The sequence below is a fragment of the Dermacentor silvarum genome, chromosome 9 (genome assembly GCF_013339745.2).
Source record: "Dermacentor silvarum isolate Dsil-2018 chromosome 9, BIME_Dsil_1.4, whole genome shotgun sequence".
Taxonomy (NCBI): Eukaryota; Metazoa; Arthropoda; class Arachnida; order Ixodida; family Ixodidae; genus Dermacentor; species Dermacentor silvarum.
The window spans coordinates 13,383,130-13,402,394 of record NC_051162.1 but is presented as its reverse complement, the minus strand read 5'-3'; the positions used below and the strand labels follow the sequence as shown (position 1 = coordinate 13,402,394).

Below are 19,265 nucleotides of genomic sequence, written 5' to 3'. Positions count from 1 at the left end.
ATGTAGGCGAAGTACGCGCCCGCGCGGGCCTCATCTTCAAAGCGACCTGCGATGGGGACAAAGTGCATGCGCCAAGTGCCGGTAGCTTCGTATGCGCTTTGCTATAGACGTTTAGTTCGCGTTGAAGCGAGACGCGACCAAGCGCGAAGGTCAATTTGCCCGCTGCTGCTGGCACGCTTTCTCACTCCGGCGTTTTCACAGCGAGTTCCCGCGGTCATCGAGCTAGATGTGTTCACGTTTACCTGTGCGCGCGTGACACCTTGTTGGTCTATTTAGTTAGTAAGCGAATGTTTAGAACCTTATACGGCCAATTAAACTACTATCCTTGCTTCGTATAGCTCTCTACTAATTTGCTATCGCAATCGATGCTTCGCCTTTCGGGCAAAACTGCGCCTTTTTTTTCGACAAGCTCGAGAAGTGTTACAGGAACCCTTTAACATACCGAAGTTTCAGAAATCTCAAACATCACATTCAAAATTCTGTCACTCAGCGATGGGGAAAATTATCAAACTTTTGCAAATTGCACCTATAGCGACATGTAAAGCGAACTACAATGAAGTCATATACGACACTCTGTAGTAACCCACGGAATGGTGAGTGGTACTTCTACAAAATCGTAGTAAGCATTGCTTGAATTTTATATGATTGTAAATTCATAAATCACATTTGTGCACTCGATGCGCTGGAACTTATGCACTTCGTATGTACTTATCTGCATTAGAAAACAACGATATATCTTCTTGGTGAGGAGTTGCACTTTCGTAAAGTTTGTGCTGCAGTCCATTGCTTAAGGGGCGATTTACAGCAATTTTCGTACGAAAAATTAGTGGCGCGAATATAAATGCGCCTTCGTGTACTGTGAGAAGAGTTAAATTTGCTCTCATAAGTGCCACCTATTCCATTAAAATCTGTTTCGGGGATGTATGTCGCGTGGAAGAATTTCTGTATTTCAAGTGTTCTTCAGTGCGGAATCAGAAGCTTCCTCAGAAGTCATTTTCAAATTTTTTGCCGCCTGTGGCTCTGGCAACCTTATTATTCTTTTTATACGCCTGTTCAATAAACTTTGTGATACGTTTATTTTGGACAACGCAGTGAAGCGCAAGGCAACTGGTGCCTTATATGCGATAAGGTCCTCTGCAACAAGAAAAGCCTAGTGAGACATCTCTCGCTGGCAACGCGCCCGGGCAGCAAGCTCCACGTGTGCCTGGAGTGCGGAGAGAAGTTGACTCTGGAGGCGCCCCTGCGAAACCACGACCACACCGGTAACTGGCGTTACACCTGCGTCTTGCGCGGCCAGTAATTCTGTCGGAACAAAAATTGCGCACATCTCACGCACTGTGCAAATCTGGAAGCGACTTTTTCATGTTCCAGCAGCACACAGTAGCACATCGCGGCGATAGACGCGCTGCACATTTCAGTGGCGAAAAGCGCCCCTAAACCACCGTGCATGGTGGGCCTTGCCGAGCAAGTGGAAGCTTCATTCCGTTGAGTCGCACGAAGCGACGTGCTTGACCTTGTTGAAACGCGCCACAGTATGATGAGCGAAGCCCAGCTAACTTCCGCGACGAACGCCCCCCTTAATTTCTACACTGTCTGATAGAAGATGCGCTGGCTCGATTTTAAAGCGATAGCTTTCTTTGGCTCGTCCCCCGACTTTGAGTTTTGTGTCTATGTGTAGTTCCGGTCTGGGCCGTTTGTGTGACCTTCAGCGAGACCCTGACTCGTGTCTAGGAGTGCGTATACATGGTATGTAGTACATGTTACCTGTCCGATGGTAACGCTTCGAATCCGGTTCTCTCATCCCATAAGCGCGATGCCCTAGTCATTTGGCCATAGAAACATTCCTGAAAAAGCGGAATGAAACGGCCTTAAGAATTTCCCCTCGTGCAAACGAGATCTATGAGAAGTTTTGGATTATCAGGAGCGTCGCATAGAAACAATTTACTTGTTAAAAGTGAGCGCGCGCACCTTTTTAGCGGACGAGGATTGCAGTTACAGGACGCATTCGTAACGGGAATGCAGTGCGCGTCTTTCGTCGTGCTATGGCAACTGTGGTGCGTTTCTACAAGGCCGATCATTTCATGACTCTCGTGTGTTTTTCCGAGACGTTATTTCTACGAAAATTTCGCTAACTCGGTATGTGTCTGGGATGTTTTCATCCAGAAGGGGAACCGAAGGGTCCAATTTTTGTTAGCTACAACCATATGAAGCTAACAGATATTGAAGTCAAGGTAGTATAGCTATTGGTAACTTTAATAATTGTAAAAATAGCAAGCTGAAAAGAAATGACAGTGGGCGAAAAAACATTCACTTCAGGATTCTTCTGCAAGAAATACCGTGGGCCTGGAATCTGTGAATTGAAACGTGCACTTTCTTTTGGAGTCGGTTTTATTTGTCCACTACTACGACAAAGGTTACTAGACTAGCTTCGGTTGTAAAACTCGGTGGCGTTGCGCGGAACCGCCACCCGCCCGCGCCTTCATGGCGCTGCCGTCGCACCCAGCTTCACTTCCCCAGTAGCCGGCTACGCGAACTAGCCGGACGAAACACGCGGTGCAGCGTTGGTGTATTCTGTGGTTGGTTGTTGACGGCGGATTTCAGGAAGCATGTCATCCGCGAAACTCTAGCCTTCACCGCGTTTGTTAAGGATATTAGCAGACGATGCCGACGTGCTGCGTTCCCGACTGCAGCAAGCTGCTATCGAACGATGTCGACAGTTCGGCGCGCCACTTCTTGCGTGCTCCCAGCAATGCGACTCTTCGCTCGACGTTGAACAGAGCGATTCCTCGTGCCGATCGGGAACTCTCTGCGAAATCCATGGTGTGTGATTTACTTTCATGAGAAGGACATCTCAAAGTGTTTGTGCATATTATCAATGGACAGACGGTTGAGGTGCCACGAGACAGGTGCACACTTGCCGAGGGTGCGGTGCCAAAAGCGTTCCCGAACCTTCCCTCGTATCTGTCGAACCAACGGGGAAAAAAACGCAAACGAAGAGAGATGTTTGGAGACCTGTTCTGGGCCATCTTAGATGTGCTGTCAGTGAATACGCTGAGTCTTGTTGGGTTCCGCTTGCGCTTTCAGTAACTGAGTGCACGCATCATTAAATTTTTAACAGCAGAGCTGTTTAAGCTTTTTGCTTCCCCACGTAGTGTTCGCAAAAACTCGCCTAGCGATGACGTCACTGTGCACAGCTGCGCCTCGCATCACCTTGCGATAGCCAATCAATAGCTAATCGATAATCGACCAATAATCAATAAATTCCGGGAAATGCTGGAGATGACTTGGTAGTGCTTAGCCTAGCCCAAATACGTGGCCAATACCTTGCGATAGCCTATCAATTGCTAATCCATAATCGATCGATAATCAATAAATTCCAGAAAATGCTGGGGATGACTTGGCAGTGATTAGCCTAGCTCAAATATGTGGCCAATACCTTGCGATAGCCAATCAAATAGGTAATCCATCAATAATCAATAAAATCCTGAAAAGCATAACCCATATAAGGCCAGGACCAGCTAGGTGCCGATCGGCTCCGCTGTTTCTTTAGCTTTGCGCCACTTGTGCAAGCTACGCTAATTTCTATTTAGTCACGCGCATGCACACACGCATACCTTGCATAGCCTTCTTAGGCAAGGCTCTTGGAGCAGCGGCGGGGATCCAGTCTTGAAGTAAAGGCAGCGCGGAAACGTGCCACGCTGCTCTAGGCGGAGTTGGTTTTCACGTAGGCCCAAATCATTTGCCTAGATTATGTCCCTTGTGACAGTTTAAGTCACAACTACATATAGCTACATATAGGGGCATATAGTTGTTTTTTTACTTCGTTTTCTTTAATAAAGCATTCATTGGTTTACAAGAAAGCTGTGCTGTTATTTTTGTGGATAACAAATTTGGTCTCGCTAGCTGCCGTATAACTGCCCCAGACCAAAGCATTAAGCAAGTAAAAGCATCGAGAAAACTGCTGCTGTATGGGGAAAGTAAACTGCGTGAAAGGTTTAGGCGGCAGGAAGAAACACACGACACTTAAAAACGCAGCTTCTGCGCTTCGTCGTATGCGTTTCTTCCTATAATGAAGTTTATCGTTCTTTCAGTGTGAACCAACTAGCCCCATATATGTTATCGCTGTAGGTGGATACGGATTTCGCATGGTATCACTAATTCGGACTATAGGGAGAACGCCAGCGAGCGTGAAACACGCGCAAGCTGCCCGTCCGCACGAGCTCAAGGCTGCGGCGAGGCGTCTGCAGTGGAGCGCGATGGAACGGCGCCGCCATCTGGCGGCTGCCCAAGGAATGGCGACAGCGGCGGTAAGCGCACGGGCGGAGAGTTTTACAACTGAAGCTAGTCTAGTAACGTTGACTACGACGAAGTTCGCGCAAAGGACATTAGCGCGATGACTTTTTGGGCGTGTAATCCGTAATATGTGCATCGGCATTGACTGTCTCCGGATTGTGTGAAATAATGTTTTTTTTTTTTCAATACACCCAGACATAACCACGAACGCAGTCCAAAGAGCGGCGTCCATGGACTCTTCAAGCAGCACCAGTAGCAGAGGAGTGCCAGCACGCAATGGCCAGGGGTCAGTAGAAAGGATGGGTCGATAATAAGCAATGATATGTAATCGCTACCCTTCAGCAAACAACCTTCCAAAAATAAAAACTAACCATTTATTGGTGTAGATTATGCACCATGACTCCGTCACGTTATCATGCCATCGTTTTGTGATGTCGATTATGAACAAGGCAATTTCATTTCGAAAGTCATGTTGGAGTCATCTATACATTGCCAAAAACATACTAGCACGAAGTCTCAGAGTTCAGAAAAAACTGAAGGGGAACTTCCTACGGCTATAGAAATTGTGTAACTATAAAAAAGGGGAAACAGCAATAAAAGTGCGAATACGTTTATGGTACAAATAATAATAAGGTAGGTTCATTATATCTAACAAAATAATTAGGTTACATGAATTATTACGGTAGAACCCATCTCACGATGACTGTTGACCGCCATGCGGATAGCATTCAAGCAATGTAGCGACACACATGTATTGTTGAAGTGACTATTTATGAACCCTCCAGGCGCATTTCAGCCTTCATTGGCGTCGCTGTGATGTTCCGCATAAAGTCCAAGTGCGATAACATCACGCCGCGTATGCTGTGGCTGCGAGTCAAAGCGCACGAGGGCGTGCCTAGAAGGATCCCGCACACAAGGTAAGAAGGCGGTGAGGAAGAGTGCCTTCTTCCATCGCGCGCAAGGCAGCGTCTACTCCGGCGGCGGCTACGTATGGCGCGGCCTTATTTTGAAAGCCTAGGCTTCGTGTGCGCTGTGTTTTCGAGTTCGCAAACCAGCCTGCTATCGGTCACCTTTCCTCACTGCGTAAGGTGGTTCTCCGATGCGCGTCGGCTGCTTCTGTATGGAAACCATGAAACCACGCATTGCTGCCTTTCCACCGCCATGACACGCATATAATGGTACGCGACATTCGACATCCATCTTTTTTTTTTCTTCGGGTTGTACGAGGCGGCATCACGATTTGCGAACTACGTATACTAGGCATTTAGCTCGTGCCGTGATAGGAGACCGTCTTTCGCTTCACGCCTGAACCTTGACGGGCTATTTCTCGGCGCGGCCATGACGTAGCGATTGGAGTCGCGAATGTCAGCAGCTTCACGAAATTGTCATCTTTGCCTTCGTGCTTGATAATATCCCATAACAATTCCCCGTCTACATTGTCGCAAGATGAGGTTCACCTTGCTTTCGCGCCATCCAATATCTAGAAATGCTATCCATAACGGTCTATTCTGAGCTAAGCTATTCTGATGATGATGATTTCATGGCATCCCCTTTGAAACGGGGCGGTGACAAATAGTCACCTAGCCTACATTGATTCAATCAGGTATGCTATACATGTTTTTATCTAGCATCTTTGCATACATTTCATAATCTTTTTCTCTCAATATCTACCTTATACCGCTACCTACGACTGTACGATCAAATAAGGTCTTATTAATCTCGTCCCTGCGTTTTCTCCACCAATACTCTAAATGTATCTTGCCTATCTCGACTGATAACCGGTTGATGCTTCCGTATACTTTAATCCTAAGCGCATCTGGAAGGTGTACATTACCTACTGTTCTCATTGGAACCTTCGCATCCCATTAGGATGTGCTGAGTGGTCTCTGGATCTTTACTGCAGCATACACATGCCTCATCTAGTTCCGAATATTTGCTCCGGTGTGTTTTGGTCCTTAGGCAACCGGCTCGAGCCTCAAATAGCAAGGCACTGCTCTTTGTGTTATCCTACAGATTTTCCCTTCTAATTTCTTCTCATTCTTGTAAATCTCCATTGTCCTTTTGGTTTCCATTCTTTGCATCCAATTCACGGTCTCTATTTCTCTCACTTTCTTTCTGATGACTCCTGGTTGTCTATTTACAGTTTCAATTACCCTGTACTTGGCTGCCAACTTTCTTGACCTCTTCCTCCATTCTGTGTCCACGCTGTTTAGGTACAGATAATTGTGCCCCATAGCCGCCCATTTATTTTCATCCATGTTGCTGAGCCTTTCTTCATATCTAAATTTGCTCTGTGCTTCTCTGACTTCAAAAGAGGCCGAACACATGTCACCCTGCACTGCCTCATTTGTGGTTTTACCGTGGGCTCCAAAAGCCAACCGGCCTACTGATCTTTGGTTAACTTCCAACCCTGACAAGATAGATATCCGATTTTAAGCATAAAGTGGCATTTGCGAACGTTAGCGCTGGCACTATTACTCCTTTCCAGATTCCACGCACCACCTCATACTTATTGTGGCCCCACAGTGCTCTCTCTTTCAATATTGCTGCATTCCGCTTGCCCATTATTTTCATATTATCTTGGTGGGTGCTTGAGTAAGTCTTTCCTTAATTTATGTATACGCCGAGATAATTATATTGCTTCACTATGGCTATTACTTGCTCTTGAATTGACACCACGAAGTTACTCGTCTCTTCATTAAAGATCATAATTCCTGATTTCTCTGTGCTAAATTTAAGGCCAAGATTTGTCGTTGCATTGCCACAGATATTCGCAAGTATCTGTAAATCTTTTTTATTGTCCGCTAGTAGCACAATGCCGTCTGCGTACATCAGTCCAGGGACCTGCTGTTGCGCCATTTGTTCATTACGCATGTAGGATAAATCAAAACCTAGTTCGCTGTGTTCCAGTCGTCTTTCTATACCCTTAACGTAAAGCGTGAACAACAATGGTGACAGAGGAGAGGGCTTCCTTGCTTCAATCCTTGGTTAATTCCCACCATTTAATTACCTTTTCGACCTTCCCATACCAATTGTACTTGGTTGTCTTTATATATCTCCCTTAGCAGCTCCACGAAATCGTCATCTATGCCTTCGTGCTGAAGAATATCCCATAACAATTCCCTGTCTACGTTGTCATAAGCTCCTTTAATATCTAGAAATGCTATCGATAAAGGTCTTTTCTGAGTTACTGAAATCTCTATGCCCTGAGTTAGCACAAACATATTGTCTTCTAAGCGTCTGCCTGGCCTGAACCCATTCTGTAGTTCCCCCAATACATCGTTTTTCTCCACCCACTTCGACAGTTCTAATTTTATGGCTTGCATTGCCATTCTATATATCATTGACGTTACTTTAACTCGCATGTTCGAGCTCGTCTTATCTTTATCGCCTTTGCCTTTGTAGATGAGATTCATCTTGCTTTCGCGCCATCCAACCGTAATTTTCTTCGTTCTAATCACTTTCTCTGTGCCATTAGTCAGCAGTGCCTTGCTCTTCGGACCGAGGTTTTTGATTAGCTGTATTGGGATTTCATCGGGTCCTGCTGCCATGTTATTAGGGACATTTTCTGCTGCCTTTTTCCAATAAAAGTTTTCTATGCTAAATTTTGATGTCTCAGGCTTCTCTGTTGTTGCTGGGTCTGTTGTCTGAACTGCGCTTCCTTTAGTTCCGAAGTTATTCCTAGGAAATAACGTATGTGATGCAGCGCATCGTCTCCTTCGTAGATGTTTCCGTCTTCATCCCTTATAGCCGCTTGCGAGTTTGTTATGCACTCAACTTTCACTTGCGCACTTAATTTTCTCTAGCACGAGCTCACTCACTGTGCCACGGCTATAAACGATGTGGCTGATACGCTACTCTATGACAATGGGGCGGACTTGGCGCAGTAAACGCGCTACTTGGCCATCGCGCCGGGCGAAATCAAGACGCCGGTGTCCGTGCTCTCTGACGAACATGCCGAAGACGCTCAATATAGTCAATAATTATAATATATAAATTCATTATGGAAATATTTACTATGGCAGACCCACCAAAGTCACAGAGTCGCTGGCTTCCATCTTCACAGTAATGGAAGGGCTCTGAATTTTTTCTCCATGTTGTTTGCGATCTCTGATATTTGCTCTTCATTCATGTATAGAAATTCTAATGCTGTTGTTTTGTATTTTGCGTTATTATCTCTCCCAAACTTTAATGTTGAACGTGTATGATCGCTACGGCCAGGCTATTTTTTTTTCATTTTCATCTATTTTCATTTGGTCTAGTTGTTCGTAGACCATTTTTGAGACCCGCTGTGGTTGCTCAGTGGCTATGGTGTTGGGCTGTTGAGAACGAGGTCGCGGGATCGAATTCCGGCCACGGCGGCCGCATTTCGATGGCGGCGAAACGCGAAAACGCCCGTGTACTTAGATTTAGGTGCACGTTAAAGAACCCCAGGTGGTCCAAATTTCCGGAGTCCCCCACTACGGCGTGCCTCATAATCAGATCGTGGTTTTGACACGTAAAACCCCATAATTTAATTAATTTTTTTAATTTCTGAGACTAAGGCGTAGTCGATACATGACTGCCTGTTTCCGCATTGCCACGTTACCTGTCCATGACACTTATTCTACCTGGTTCTGCTCATCACACAGATCCAGCACTAGAGAACCGTTGTAATCACTATAACCGTCTAAATCGCCCATGTGCGCGTTCATATCTACCACTAATATCACCTAGCTCGATTTCTTGATATCATTCATATCGCTTCTAATGCAATTTAACAATTCCTTATTTTTCTCTCTACTATCACTACCTGTCCAGAGGTAAGTTACTCCCAGCCACGTCTTCTTGCCTTGCCATGTGCCGCTAATCCATAAATGCTCCTTACACGTCTCTTTTACCCTTTGCCACTTCAGACCTCGCCTAATTAGTATACCTACGCCTCCGCCTTTCCTTGACCCGGTCATTCTGTTGCACCCTTCCCATACAAAATTGTCAATAACAGGCGGCTGCTCCAAATCTCGTAGATGCATCCTCAGCTAACAAATCTCGCATATGAGCTCTCGGCTAACAGCGCCCCCTTGGGGCAGCCGCGCGCTCGCACCGAACGGGACGGCCAGAGAAAAAAATTACTCCATCTCCCGCTAAAGGGAACCATGTGTGGATGCGAAGCAGCGGGGAGATGGTTAGCTTGAGCGGGAGATGGTTTCGCGGCAGCAGCCCGAGCGCTCATCGCGGCGCTGCACAGGAGAGAGAATGAGGCGCGCGCGCTCCGTCATTTTCATACCGCGGAACTACCGTGGCGCCCCCAGCGGAGTATGCAGCTGTCGCACCACCTGTCGAGCGCGCCGCTCCGGATTCCTAGAGGAGAGAAAGGGGGGAGCGTAGGAGAGGAGAGGAGGAGGGGACGCGCATGCGCTGTGGGGGTGTGGGACGCGGGACAACAGACAGAGCCGCCGGCAAGAAATGCTTCGCACTTAAAAGACGGCAGATCCCACGCCCTGTGGGAATCGAAGTTATGCGAAGCAGTGGGCGGGGAGCCTACCATGTTAACGAAATGACTATGAGAGCACTAAGACATAGACGGGTCTTCCGTGACGTACATGACACGCATGTCATGACATTTATGTCATGAGTCCTCAGGTGTCCCTTTAGCCTCACCTAAGAGACCTTAAGGCAAAAGGCTTAGTCATGCTCATGACTATGACTTCAACTATCAACCTTTAGCCTTTTCAGTCGCTTAGTATCACATCGCTTAGTACGATTGGTTTGTGAGTGTTAATATTTTTTTCGCTGAGTCATTGTCATTTATGCTGAGTCATGCTCATGACTATGATCTATACCATCATCCTTAAGTGTTTCCTTCACATAGCGCCCACGTCCGAACCCATTCGAGTGGCTTTTGAGTGTTAATCTTTTTTCGCTGAGTCATTGTCGTTTATGATGAGCCATGCTCATTTGTATGATTTATACCATTATCCTTTAGTGTTTCCTTCACTTAGTGCCCTCGTTCAAACCCATTCCAGTGCTTTTGAGTGTTAATCGTTTTTTCGCTGGGTCAGTGTCATTTCTGCCGAGTCATGCTCGTGACTATGACTTCTACCAGCATCCGTTAGTGTTTCCTTTATTTGGTACCCACGTCCCAACACATTTCAATGGTTTTTGAGCGTTAATCTTTTTTTCGCTGAGTCATTGTCATTTATGCTGAGTCATGCTCATGTCTATGATTTATACCATTATCCTTTAGTGTTTCCTTCACATAGCGCCCACGTCCGAATCCATTACAGTGGCTTTTGAGTGTTAATCTTTGTTCGCTGAGTCATTGCCATTTATGCTGAGTCATGCTCATGACTATGCTTTATACCATCATCCTTTAGTGTTTCCTTCACTTACTGCCCACGTTCGAACCCATTCGAGTGGCGTTTGAGTGTTAATCTTTTTTCGCTGAGTCATTGCCGTTTATGATGATCCATGCTCATTGGTATGATTTATACCATTATCCTTTAGTGTTTCCTTCACTTAGTGCCCTCGTTCAAACCCATTCCAGTGCTTTTGAGTGTTAATCTTTTTTCGCTGCGTCAGTGTCATTTCTGCCGAGTCATGCTCGTGACTATGACTTCTACCAGCATCCGTTAGTGTTTCCTTTATTTGGTACCCACGTCCGAACGAACACATTTCAATGGTTTTTGAGCGTTAATCTTTTTTTCGCTGAGTCATTGTCATTTATGCTGAGTCATGCTCATGTCTATGATTTATACCATTATCCTTTAGTGTTTCCTTCACTTAGTGCCCTCGTTCAAACCCATTCCAGTGATTTTGAGTGTTAATCGTTTTTTCGCTGGGTCAGTGTCATTTCTGCCGAGTCATGCTCGTGACTATGACTTCTACCAGCATCCGTTAGTGTTTCCTTTATTTGGTACCCACGTCCCAACACATTTCAATGGTTTTTGAGCGTTAATCTTTTTTTCGCTGAGTCATTGTCATTTATGCTGAGTCATGCTCATGTCTATGATTTATACCATTATCCTTTAGTGTTTCCTTCACATAGCGCCCACGTCCGAATCCATTACAGTGGCTTTTGAGTGTTAATCTTTGTTCGCTGAGTCATTGCCATTTATGCTGAGTCATGCTCATGACTATGCTTTATACCATCATCCTTAGTGTTTCCTTCACTTACTGCCCACGTTCGAACCCATTCGAGTGGCTTTTGAGTGTTAATCTTTTTTCGCTGAGTCATTGCCGTTTATGATGATCCATGCTCATTGGTATGATTTATACCATTATCCTTTAGTGTTTCCTTCACTTAGTGCCCTCGTTCAAACCCATTCCAGTGCTTTTGAGTGTTAATCTTTTTTCGCTGGGTCAGTGTCATTTCTGCCGAGTCCTGCTCGTGACTATGACTTCTACCAGCATCCGTTAGTGTTTCCTTTATTTGGTACCCACGTCCGAACGAACACATTTCAATGGTTTTTGAGCGTTAATCTTTTTTTCGCTGAGTCATTGTCGTTTATGATGAGCCATGCTCATTTGTATGATTTATACCATTATCCTTTAGTGTTTCCTTCACTTAGTGCCCTCGTTCAAACCCATTCCAGTGCTTTTGAGTGTTAATCGTTTTTTCGCTGGGTCAGTGTCATTTCTGCCGAGTCATGCTCGTGACTATGACTTCTACCAGCATCCGTTAGTGTTTCCTTTATTTGGTACCCACGTCCCAACACATTTCAATGGTTTTTGAGTGTTAATCTTTTTTTCGTTGAGTCATTGTCATTTATGCTGAGTCATGCTCATGTCTATGATTTATACCATTATCCTTTAGTGTTTCCTTCAGTTAGCGCCCACATCCGAATCCATTACAGTGGCTTTTGAGTGTTAATCTTTGTTCGCTGAGTCATTGCCATTTATGCTGAGACATGCTCATGACTATGCTTTATACCATCATCCTTTAGTGTTTCCTTCACTTACTGCCCACGTTCGAACCCATTCGAGTGGCTTTTGAGTGTTAATCTTTTTTCGCTGAGTCATTGCCGTTTATGATGATCCATGCTCATTGGTATGATTTATACCATTATCCTTTAGTGTTTCCTTCACTTAGTGCCCTCGTTCAAACCCATTCCAGTGCTTTTGAGTGTTAATCTTTTTTCGCTGGGTCAGTGTCATTTCTGCCGAGTCCTGCTCGTGACTATGACTTCTACCAGCATCCGTTAGTGTTTCCTTTATTTGGTACCCACGTCCGAACGAACACATTTCAATGGTTTTTGAGCGTTAATCTTTTTTTCGCTGAGTCATTGTCGTTTATGATGAGCCATGCTCATTTGTATGATTTATACCATTATCCTTTAGTGTTTCCTTCACTTAGTGCCCTCGTTCAACCCATTCCAGTGCTTTGAGTGTTAATCGTTTTTTTCGCTGGGTCAGTGTCATTTCTGCCGAGTCATGCTCGTGACTATGACTTCTACCAGCATCCGTTAGTGTTTCCTTTATTTGGTACCCACGTCCCAACACATTTCAATGGTTTTTGAGCGTTAATCTTTTTTTCGCTGAGTCATTGTCATTTATGCTGAGTCATGCTCATGTCTATGATTTATACCATTATCCTTTAGTGTTTCCTTCCCATAGCGCCCACGTCCGAATCCATTACAGTGGCTTTTGAGTGTTAATCTTTGTTCGCTGAGTCATTGCCATTTATGCTGAGTCATGCTCATGACTATGCTTTATACCATCATCTATTAATGTTTCCTTCACTTAGTGCCCACGTTCGAACCCATTGCAGTGTGTTTTGAGTGTTAATCTTTTTTGCTAAGTCATTTGCATTTTTTGGTGAGCCATGCTCATGAGTATGACTTCTGTCATGATCCTTTAGTGTTTCCTTCACTCAGTACCCACGTCCGAACCCATTTCAGTGGTTTTTGAGTGTTAATCTTTTCGCTGGGTCATTGTCATGACCTACATGACACGCATGTCACGACATTTATGTCATGACCTATAACTGATGTTCTTCGTACACTCCTGTCATGCTATGCCAATTTTGGTACCTACTAAGTTTACAAAACGACCATGAGAGCACCAAGACGTAGGCGGCTGTTTCATGACCTACATGACACGCATGGCATGATATTCATGTCATGACATCAGTTATGTTCGTCATAGGCTCTTGTCATAGTATGTCAAATTTGGTACACACCGAGTTAACGCAACGACCAAGAGTGCAAAAGGACGTAGGGGGCTAGATAGATACTGCCAAAATAGCAAATGTTCGCCAAGAAATGCTTCGCATTTAAAACCTGCCAGCGCGCGCAATCTTGGACGCCATGTAGGCTCACGCATACCATAGCCTCATAGCCAGTTTACGCATCTCCCTGTTTCCTTGCCCATGGATATATGCGCGTCGTTCGCACCTTCTCCGGCTGAACACTCGTTAGCGTGATGGAGCTGATAGCACTGCTGCTTGCGCAGTTCGGAAGCGCTGCACACATCCCAGTGACTATAGCGTACTAGAATAACCTATTGCCACATGCGAGTGTAACTGCTATCAGCGCCATCACGCTAGTTAGTTTTCAGCCGCAAAAAAAACTGCGAATCATGGGTAAAAAACAGCTTGAGAGATATGAACTGGCTATCAAAACCAGCCGGCGCGCATACGTGGTCCAACATGGCCTCCGAGATTGCGCGCGCTGGCAGCCAGTGCGGGCAATCTCGGGGGCTATGTCCCTCGAGGCTGCTAGAGGGCACTGGCGTGCAGTTCAGCATAGAGTTACTGGATAGGCTCCCTTCAGTGGCTCCCTAAAGGGAGCCTATACAGTAACTCTAGTTCAGCACAACTCCCGTGCGCAGTGTTGCCAGGTTTGGCTACTATATATAGCCAAATTGGGCTACAGGAAAAATATTTTGGCCTCGACTTGGACGAGTTGGCTATGTGGCTATATTTGGGCTACTGAAAATCTGGGACTTGGCTTTTGTTTGGGCTATAAGTGGCGCCCTAATCCACGCTCCAGAGTGGCTCTGATCGGGTAGAAGCAAATCTTGTAGGCTATGCTTTAGCTGCATGAGCCAGCCGAGTGACTGGGTGTGCGTGCGTGCGCGAAATGCCCCCCCCCCCTCCCCTTCCCTTCCCTCTCTGCGCCCTTGTCTGAGCCGGTGGCTTTGATCTTTGATGCATATAACTTACACCCCGCTTGACCGTTATGCACCCGATCCCCGGGCAACGGGATGAACCTATGAGTAGAGGGTTTTTCACAGTACACTACTAATATGGCTATGCTCAGCAAGGGAGAGCAATAACATAGGGTCGGGGCCGTCGGGCGATCGTGGCGCCGACATGTAAGAAGGGAAGCACCGGTGGATGACACGCTCCTGTATGTTCATGGTCATGTCTTCTGGGTGAAGTATCGCGCCGGGCACAGCTTTCGACCTACTCCACGTTTCTCGCGCGAAGCTTTACTGCCATTTTCCTTCTCCTGCTAGACGAATTTTTCTTGGTGCTTACATTCGAGATTTATTTCGATAGGTTGGACGTAAGATCGGATCCTCCTCAGAGAGGAGAATCCAAACATGGGGAAGTAGGACAAGTATGCGAGAACGTATAAAAAAGAATGGGAGCAAGACCCCGAGCCAAAGGTGTGTTCTAGTGCTTTTACTTCTATATGGTTTGCCCGTAACCTCACGGATGCAAATACTCATTCTGCTAATATCTAAACATGTTTGTCACGATGACATCAGTGCACCAAGTCACATGAACTTCACCCTAGCTTGTGAGGTGTCGCGCTGCTGGCTCGAGGGCGCAGGTTTGATTCCCGGCCACGGCGGCCGCATTTCCATTAAGGCGACATGCAGGAACTCTAGTGTAGTTAGATTTAGGTGTACGTTAAAGAACCCGAGCTGGCCAAAATAATCCGGAGTCCCCCACTGCGTCATGCCTCCCAATCATATCGTGGTTTTGGCACGTAAAACCCCAGCAATTATTAGAGTTTTAGAATAGGGGCCTCAAACGTTTTGGGGCCCCAAAGAAATAGCGTCGAAGCCACTGCGCATGCGCAAGACGCGAACTGTGTGTTTGTGTTTTGCGTCGGGCACGCTATTTCATCAATTTAGCGGGAGCCCCAAAAGCTGCCCCAAAAGCTTTCGTCAACAAACATGGTGGTGCCTATCGAAGCGACTGCTCTAACCAAGCACCAATCTGGGCTCGAAGTTGTAAGCTAGGAGAAGTGATTCCGGTTATCGCTTTCTCTCAACTAACATGTGTAATGAAGCTTGATTCATTAGACGCCGCTGATTCCGAATTCAATTGTCGATTTCATGGCTCGTAGGCATAACACGGATTGACTTGGCTAGGTGAAGTATACGTAAAGTTGGTTACTCAGAACTAAGCGCAACAATCTGCTTGCTGCTAATAGAATAAGTTCTAAATTGTAATTAAACACGAAAACAAAAAAATCTAAATTACTCTTCTTATCATAAAATGGCATCTTTTATTTTAATATTTACAACGACTTTTCTTAGACGCCGTAGTGACGCTGCAAGCGCAACACGCTATCCGCAAACGCAAAACGCCTATTCTAAAACTCTTCACTCCTGCATGCCCCAACGCTAACACCCGCAAGCCTCTTTGGGCCCCAAACTTTGGGGGCCCCTATTCTAAAACTTTATTAGCACATAAACATGGTTTTCTTTTTGTCAGTAACCGGTTTTCACAGCATAACCACTGTTATAAATTTGTTGTTTACCTTTGCTCTTTGTGCGCCGTCGCGGCTTTTACCATTTCGAGCGAGTTACGTTCGGGACGTGCTGGTCGCCGCATACGACTGCGTGCTTCTTACACTGGTGTGCCGTTTTACGCAGTAATCTTTTAAAGCTTCGCTTACACCGATTCAGACATCGAGGGGCATCTGTTGTCTGACACTTTATTTTAACGCATGTTCTTGCCGTGCTAGAGACCTAAGATGGTGGCCAGGTTGATGTTAATGGACAGTATATAGAGCATGTACCAGCTAACCCGGGCCAAGCTAATTGAAAAAAAAAGAGAAAACAAGATAGGACGATGAAACAAAAAAATGTCACAGTTTCGCCCTAAGGGCGAAGCAATGAATGCGATAGCAACACAGCAATGTCATACGAAGTAAGGTGAGCGGCTTTGGTAGCAATATGAATTGTAGTAAACATGAGCTGATTAAGTAAGCAGGTGTGCTGCAGCGTAAGTAGACCGACATGAAGAGAGACTCGATAACCACGAGAAGGCGCGTGTGAAACGGTGGTGTTGATGAGAAGCGCTTCCCGTGGGCAGCTCGTGCGAAGGGACACACCTGTAGCGCTGCACTGCCGATCCGGGCAGCATTGCATGTGTAGCGTGCGTTGGAAAATGTGACCCGACTATTACTAAATGAATGAACAAGCGTGGTGTGAGCGCGCACAAACACGAATAGATCACACTGAATGACTGCAGACAACGACTGTCAAAGCGCTGGCAGCAAGCATACGCCGCAGCGGGCGAAAGTACGTGCGGTCTATCGCTTCAACGGAAACTGAGCGGCGAATGAACGGCGCATAAAGGTCAGAGCCGTGTGGAGATAAGAGACGGTGCGGACCAGCGACGAGCGCGGTTGTTGGCAGAGTTGCGCTCGTGCTCGGCACGCGCTCGTGCCAGGGAGCGACTAAATCCCCACCAGAACATGCCAGTGTTGCCAGATCTCATCTTGTGCGGTTCCCTAGATTTGCGAGGCGGAGATGTCCCTAGTGAAGTCACGCGACTGCGTGCCGCCAGTTGGTTCTTTATTCTATGGTGCCGCGCTCGCCTTCTTATCGCCTCCCCCTCCTCGTACGTGCGTGCGCCAGATTTCAACGTGTGTGCACGCAGGAGATGAACGTGGGCGCAAGGTTTATACTTGCAGCTTATTCTGAAGAGGAAGTTAATAAATAAATGAATCTATGTTTCATTTATTTATGAGATATCTAAGTTAGCACGTGTTACTACGGGGTACGTGAATCTCAGCTAGGCGACTGGCCACGACCGTCTGGTGCTGAGCAATCGGGCAGTGACGAGACGCTCTCTTGATTCGTTCTTGACGCCTTTTATGCGGTCCCCCCCATTCTTAAAATTATTTTTCTGTTACGTTAGTCACTGTCGCACTCTTCAACATTCATCTGATTTTTGAACGGCGTGGTGGCGCCTAGCATTCCTATATTTGTTTCTGCGTAGACTTCAAAGCCATTCACCTACCTGCCCTCCCACCTGTTTGTTGTGGCGGTTTCTTAGCTTCCCTGGCCCAGCCCACCTGTCCTTGACATATCTTGCCGTGCGTAAATCAGCGTTCTGTAGGTCGTTCGATCTTTTCGATGCTCAACACATTTAGCAAATGTAATGCTATCTATTCCGCAAGGCAGTTACTAAGCTTATGGTGGTGCAGTTTATTTTGCAATCAGCGTGTCATCAGCACTGCATGGTTCCAGATAGCAGGCTGACCTGAACCGATTATTGTAAAAATTTTGCACGTCTGAGAAAACTCGATCTCGGTTCCGTTTGTGCCTTTGCATGCATATTCTGCAATCTCATAGCAGCACACACTGCGCGACTTATCGATTCACAAGTTCAAATAAAGTCAGCCTATAACCTGCGTTGACAAACGCGCTGACGATCTACAGGTCCATTGCAACAGCTAGTCGCCTAACTTTTTCGACCTGCCACGCGGACTTTCCGTAGCTCTAACCGGCAACAGCTTACTGGTTCAAGAAAACGGAAAGATCATGTTTCTAACGTGACTTTTTGGAATCATGAGGTTAGTGGGCGCACAGATGTGAACAGATTGCGCAATTTGAGAACATAGAAAGAGCCTGAAGCTTTACCGCGGAGCGAACTAAATTTCTGGTCAAATAAACACACACACACACAGGTTAATGCGACTAACCAATTCCTTATCACGCACAATCGACCACTTACATACACAAAAAGAGTCAACAATCGTCGCCACCAAGACGATTCATCCAAATGATCGCACATGCTACACAAGACATAAGGCATCGCCGAAGATGAAGTTGTTGACAGTCTTAACAATCTACCCATGAATTCATGTGAGCGCTCGCGAGATAACGCAATCCTGCCTAAAACAAAGAAACACAGGAAATATTATAAACAGAACAATGCGCATAGGCGGGTCCATCATTAATCATATGGGCAGCAGCGAAAAAATATGCACAGCGAGTTTCACTTCGCCTGTTCAACTGGTCGACTTGACTAGGGAATTTCGGCCTCCATTCTGGGTACATAAAAGAGCAAGTTTTGGTGAGCAACCCAGAGTTGCCAGCATGATGTTTTCTATACCGCTAACCTTGGGCGATGTTGCGGTCGGTATTTAGTCTCGCGCCTCGTGCCACTGCTGCCGCGTTTGTCGTCGTCTTCTTTCACAGCTGGCTGCGTTGCCGCTAATCATTCCAGCGTTGAATTTCACTTCTCTTCTGTCGTTGTAATGGGGAGGCCGCGTTTATGGGGGTATGAGCCATTCATTGTCTTAAGTAACGGACAGACTTAATTTTGAAGCAATTTAATTTCGAGGAATCGCAAGCGACAATGGCGGACTGCGGGCATACTGCCAGTGACGTCATTCTCTCCGTCGCAGCCGAACGTGCGTGTAACCTCATAATTGAGAAATACTTCAATAAACCCTCAGGATTAACCCAGCGGGGTCGCACGTTTCAGCTTCGCTGGTTAACCATCTTCACGGAGTGTAAGGGCCGACGAATTTCTTTTTCTGATAAGTGCTTCCGATTTTATTAAAATCTATCGGGTCAGGAGTTGTCGTGTAAACGTATTTCTGTCTTTCAAATGTACTTCGGAAGGGAAATCGTAGTTGGTCGCGAGGTAATGAAATCTTCCTCGTAAGCCATTTTAGTCATTTTTCTGCATGTCCTGGCAACCGTTTTTCTAGTTTTGTACAGCTGTTCGGTAAACTTTGTGATATGTTTATTTTGGACTATGCAGGACTTCACGAAAGGCCAGTGAGCCTGGT

The 19,265-nt window shown here is 46.1% G+C and overlaps 1 protein-coding gene across 1 annotated transcript in view; it reads left to right on the top strand.

Moving 5' to 3' along the window:
• The window catches only part of LOC125940169 (uncharacterized), a 31,044-nt gene extending 26,401 nt beyond the window's left edge, over positions 1-4,643 (top strand). The window contains exons 4-5 of the mRNA XM_049655952.1: positions 1,093-1,262; positions 4,489-4,643. Coding sequence (XP_049511909.1) covers positions 1,093-1,262; positions 4,489-4,604 — 286 coding nt within the window. The 3' untranslated portion in view covers positions 4,605-4,643. The remainder of the gene's footprint in view (positions 1-1,092; positions 1,263-4,488) is intronic.
• The last annotated feature ends 14,622 nt before the right edge of the window (positions 4,644-19,265 follow it).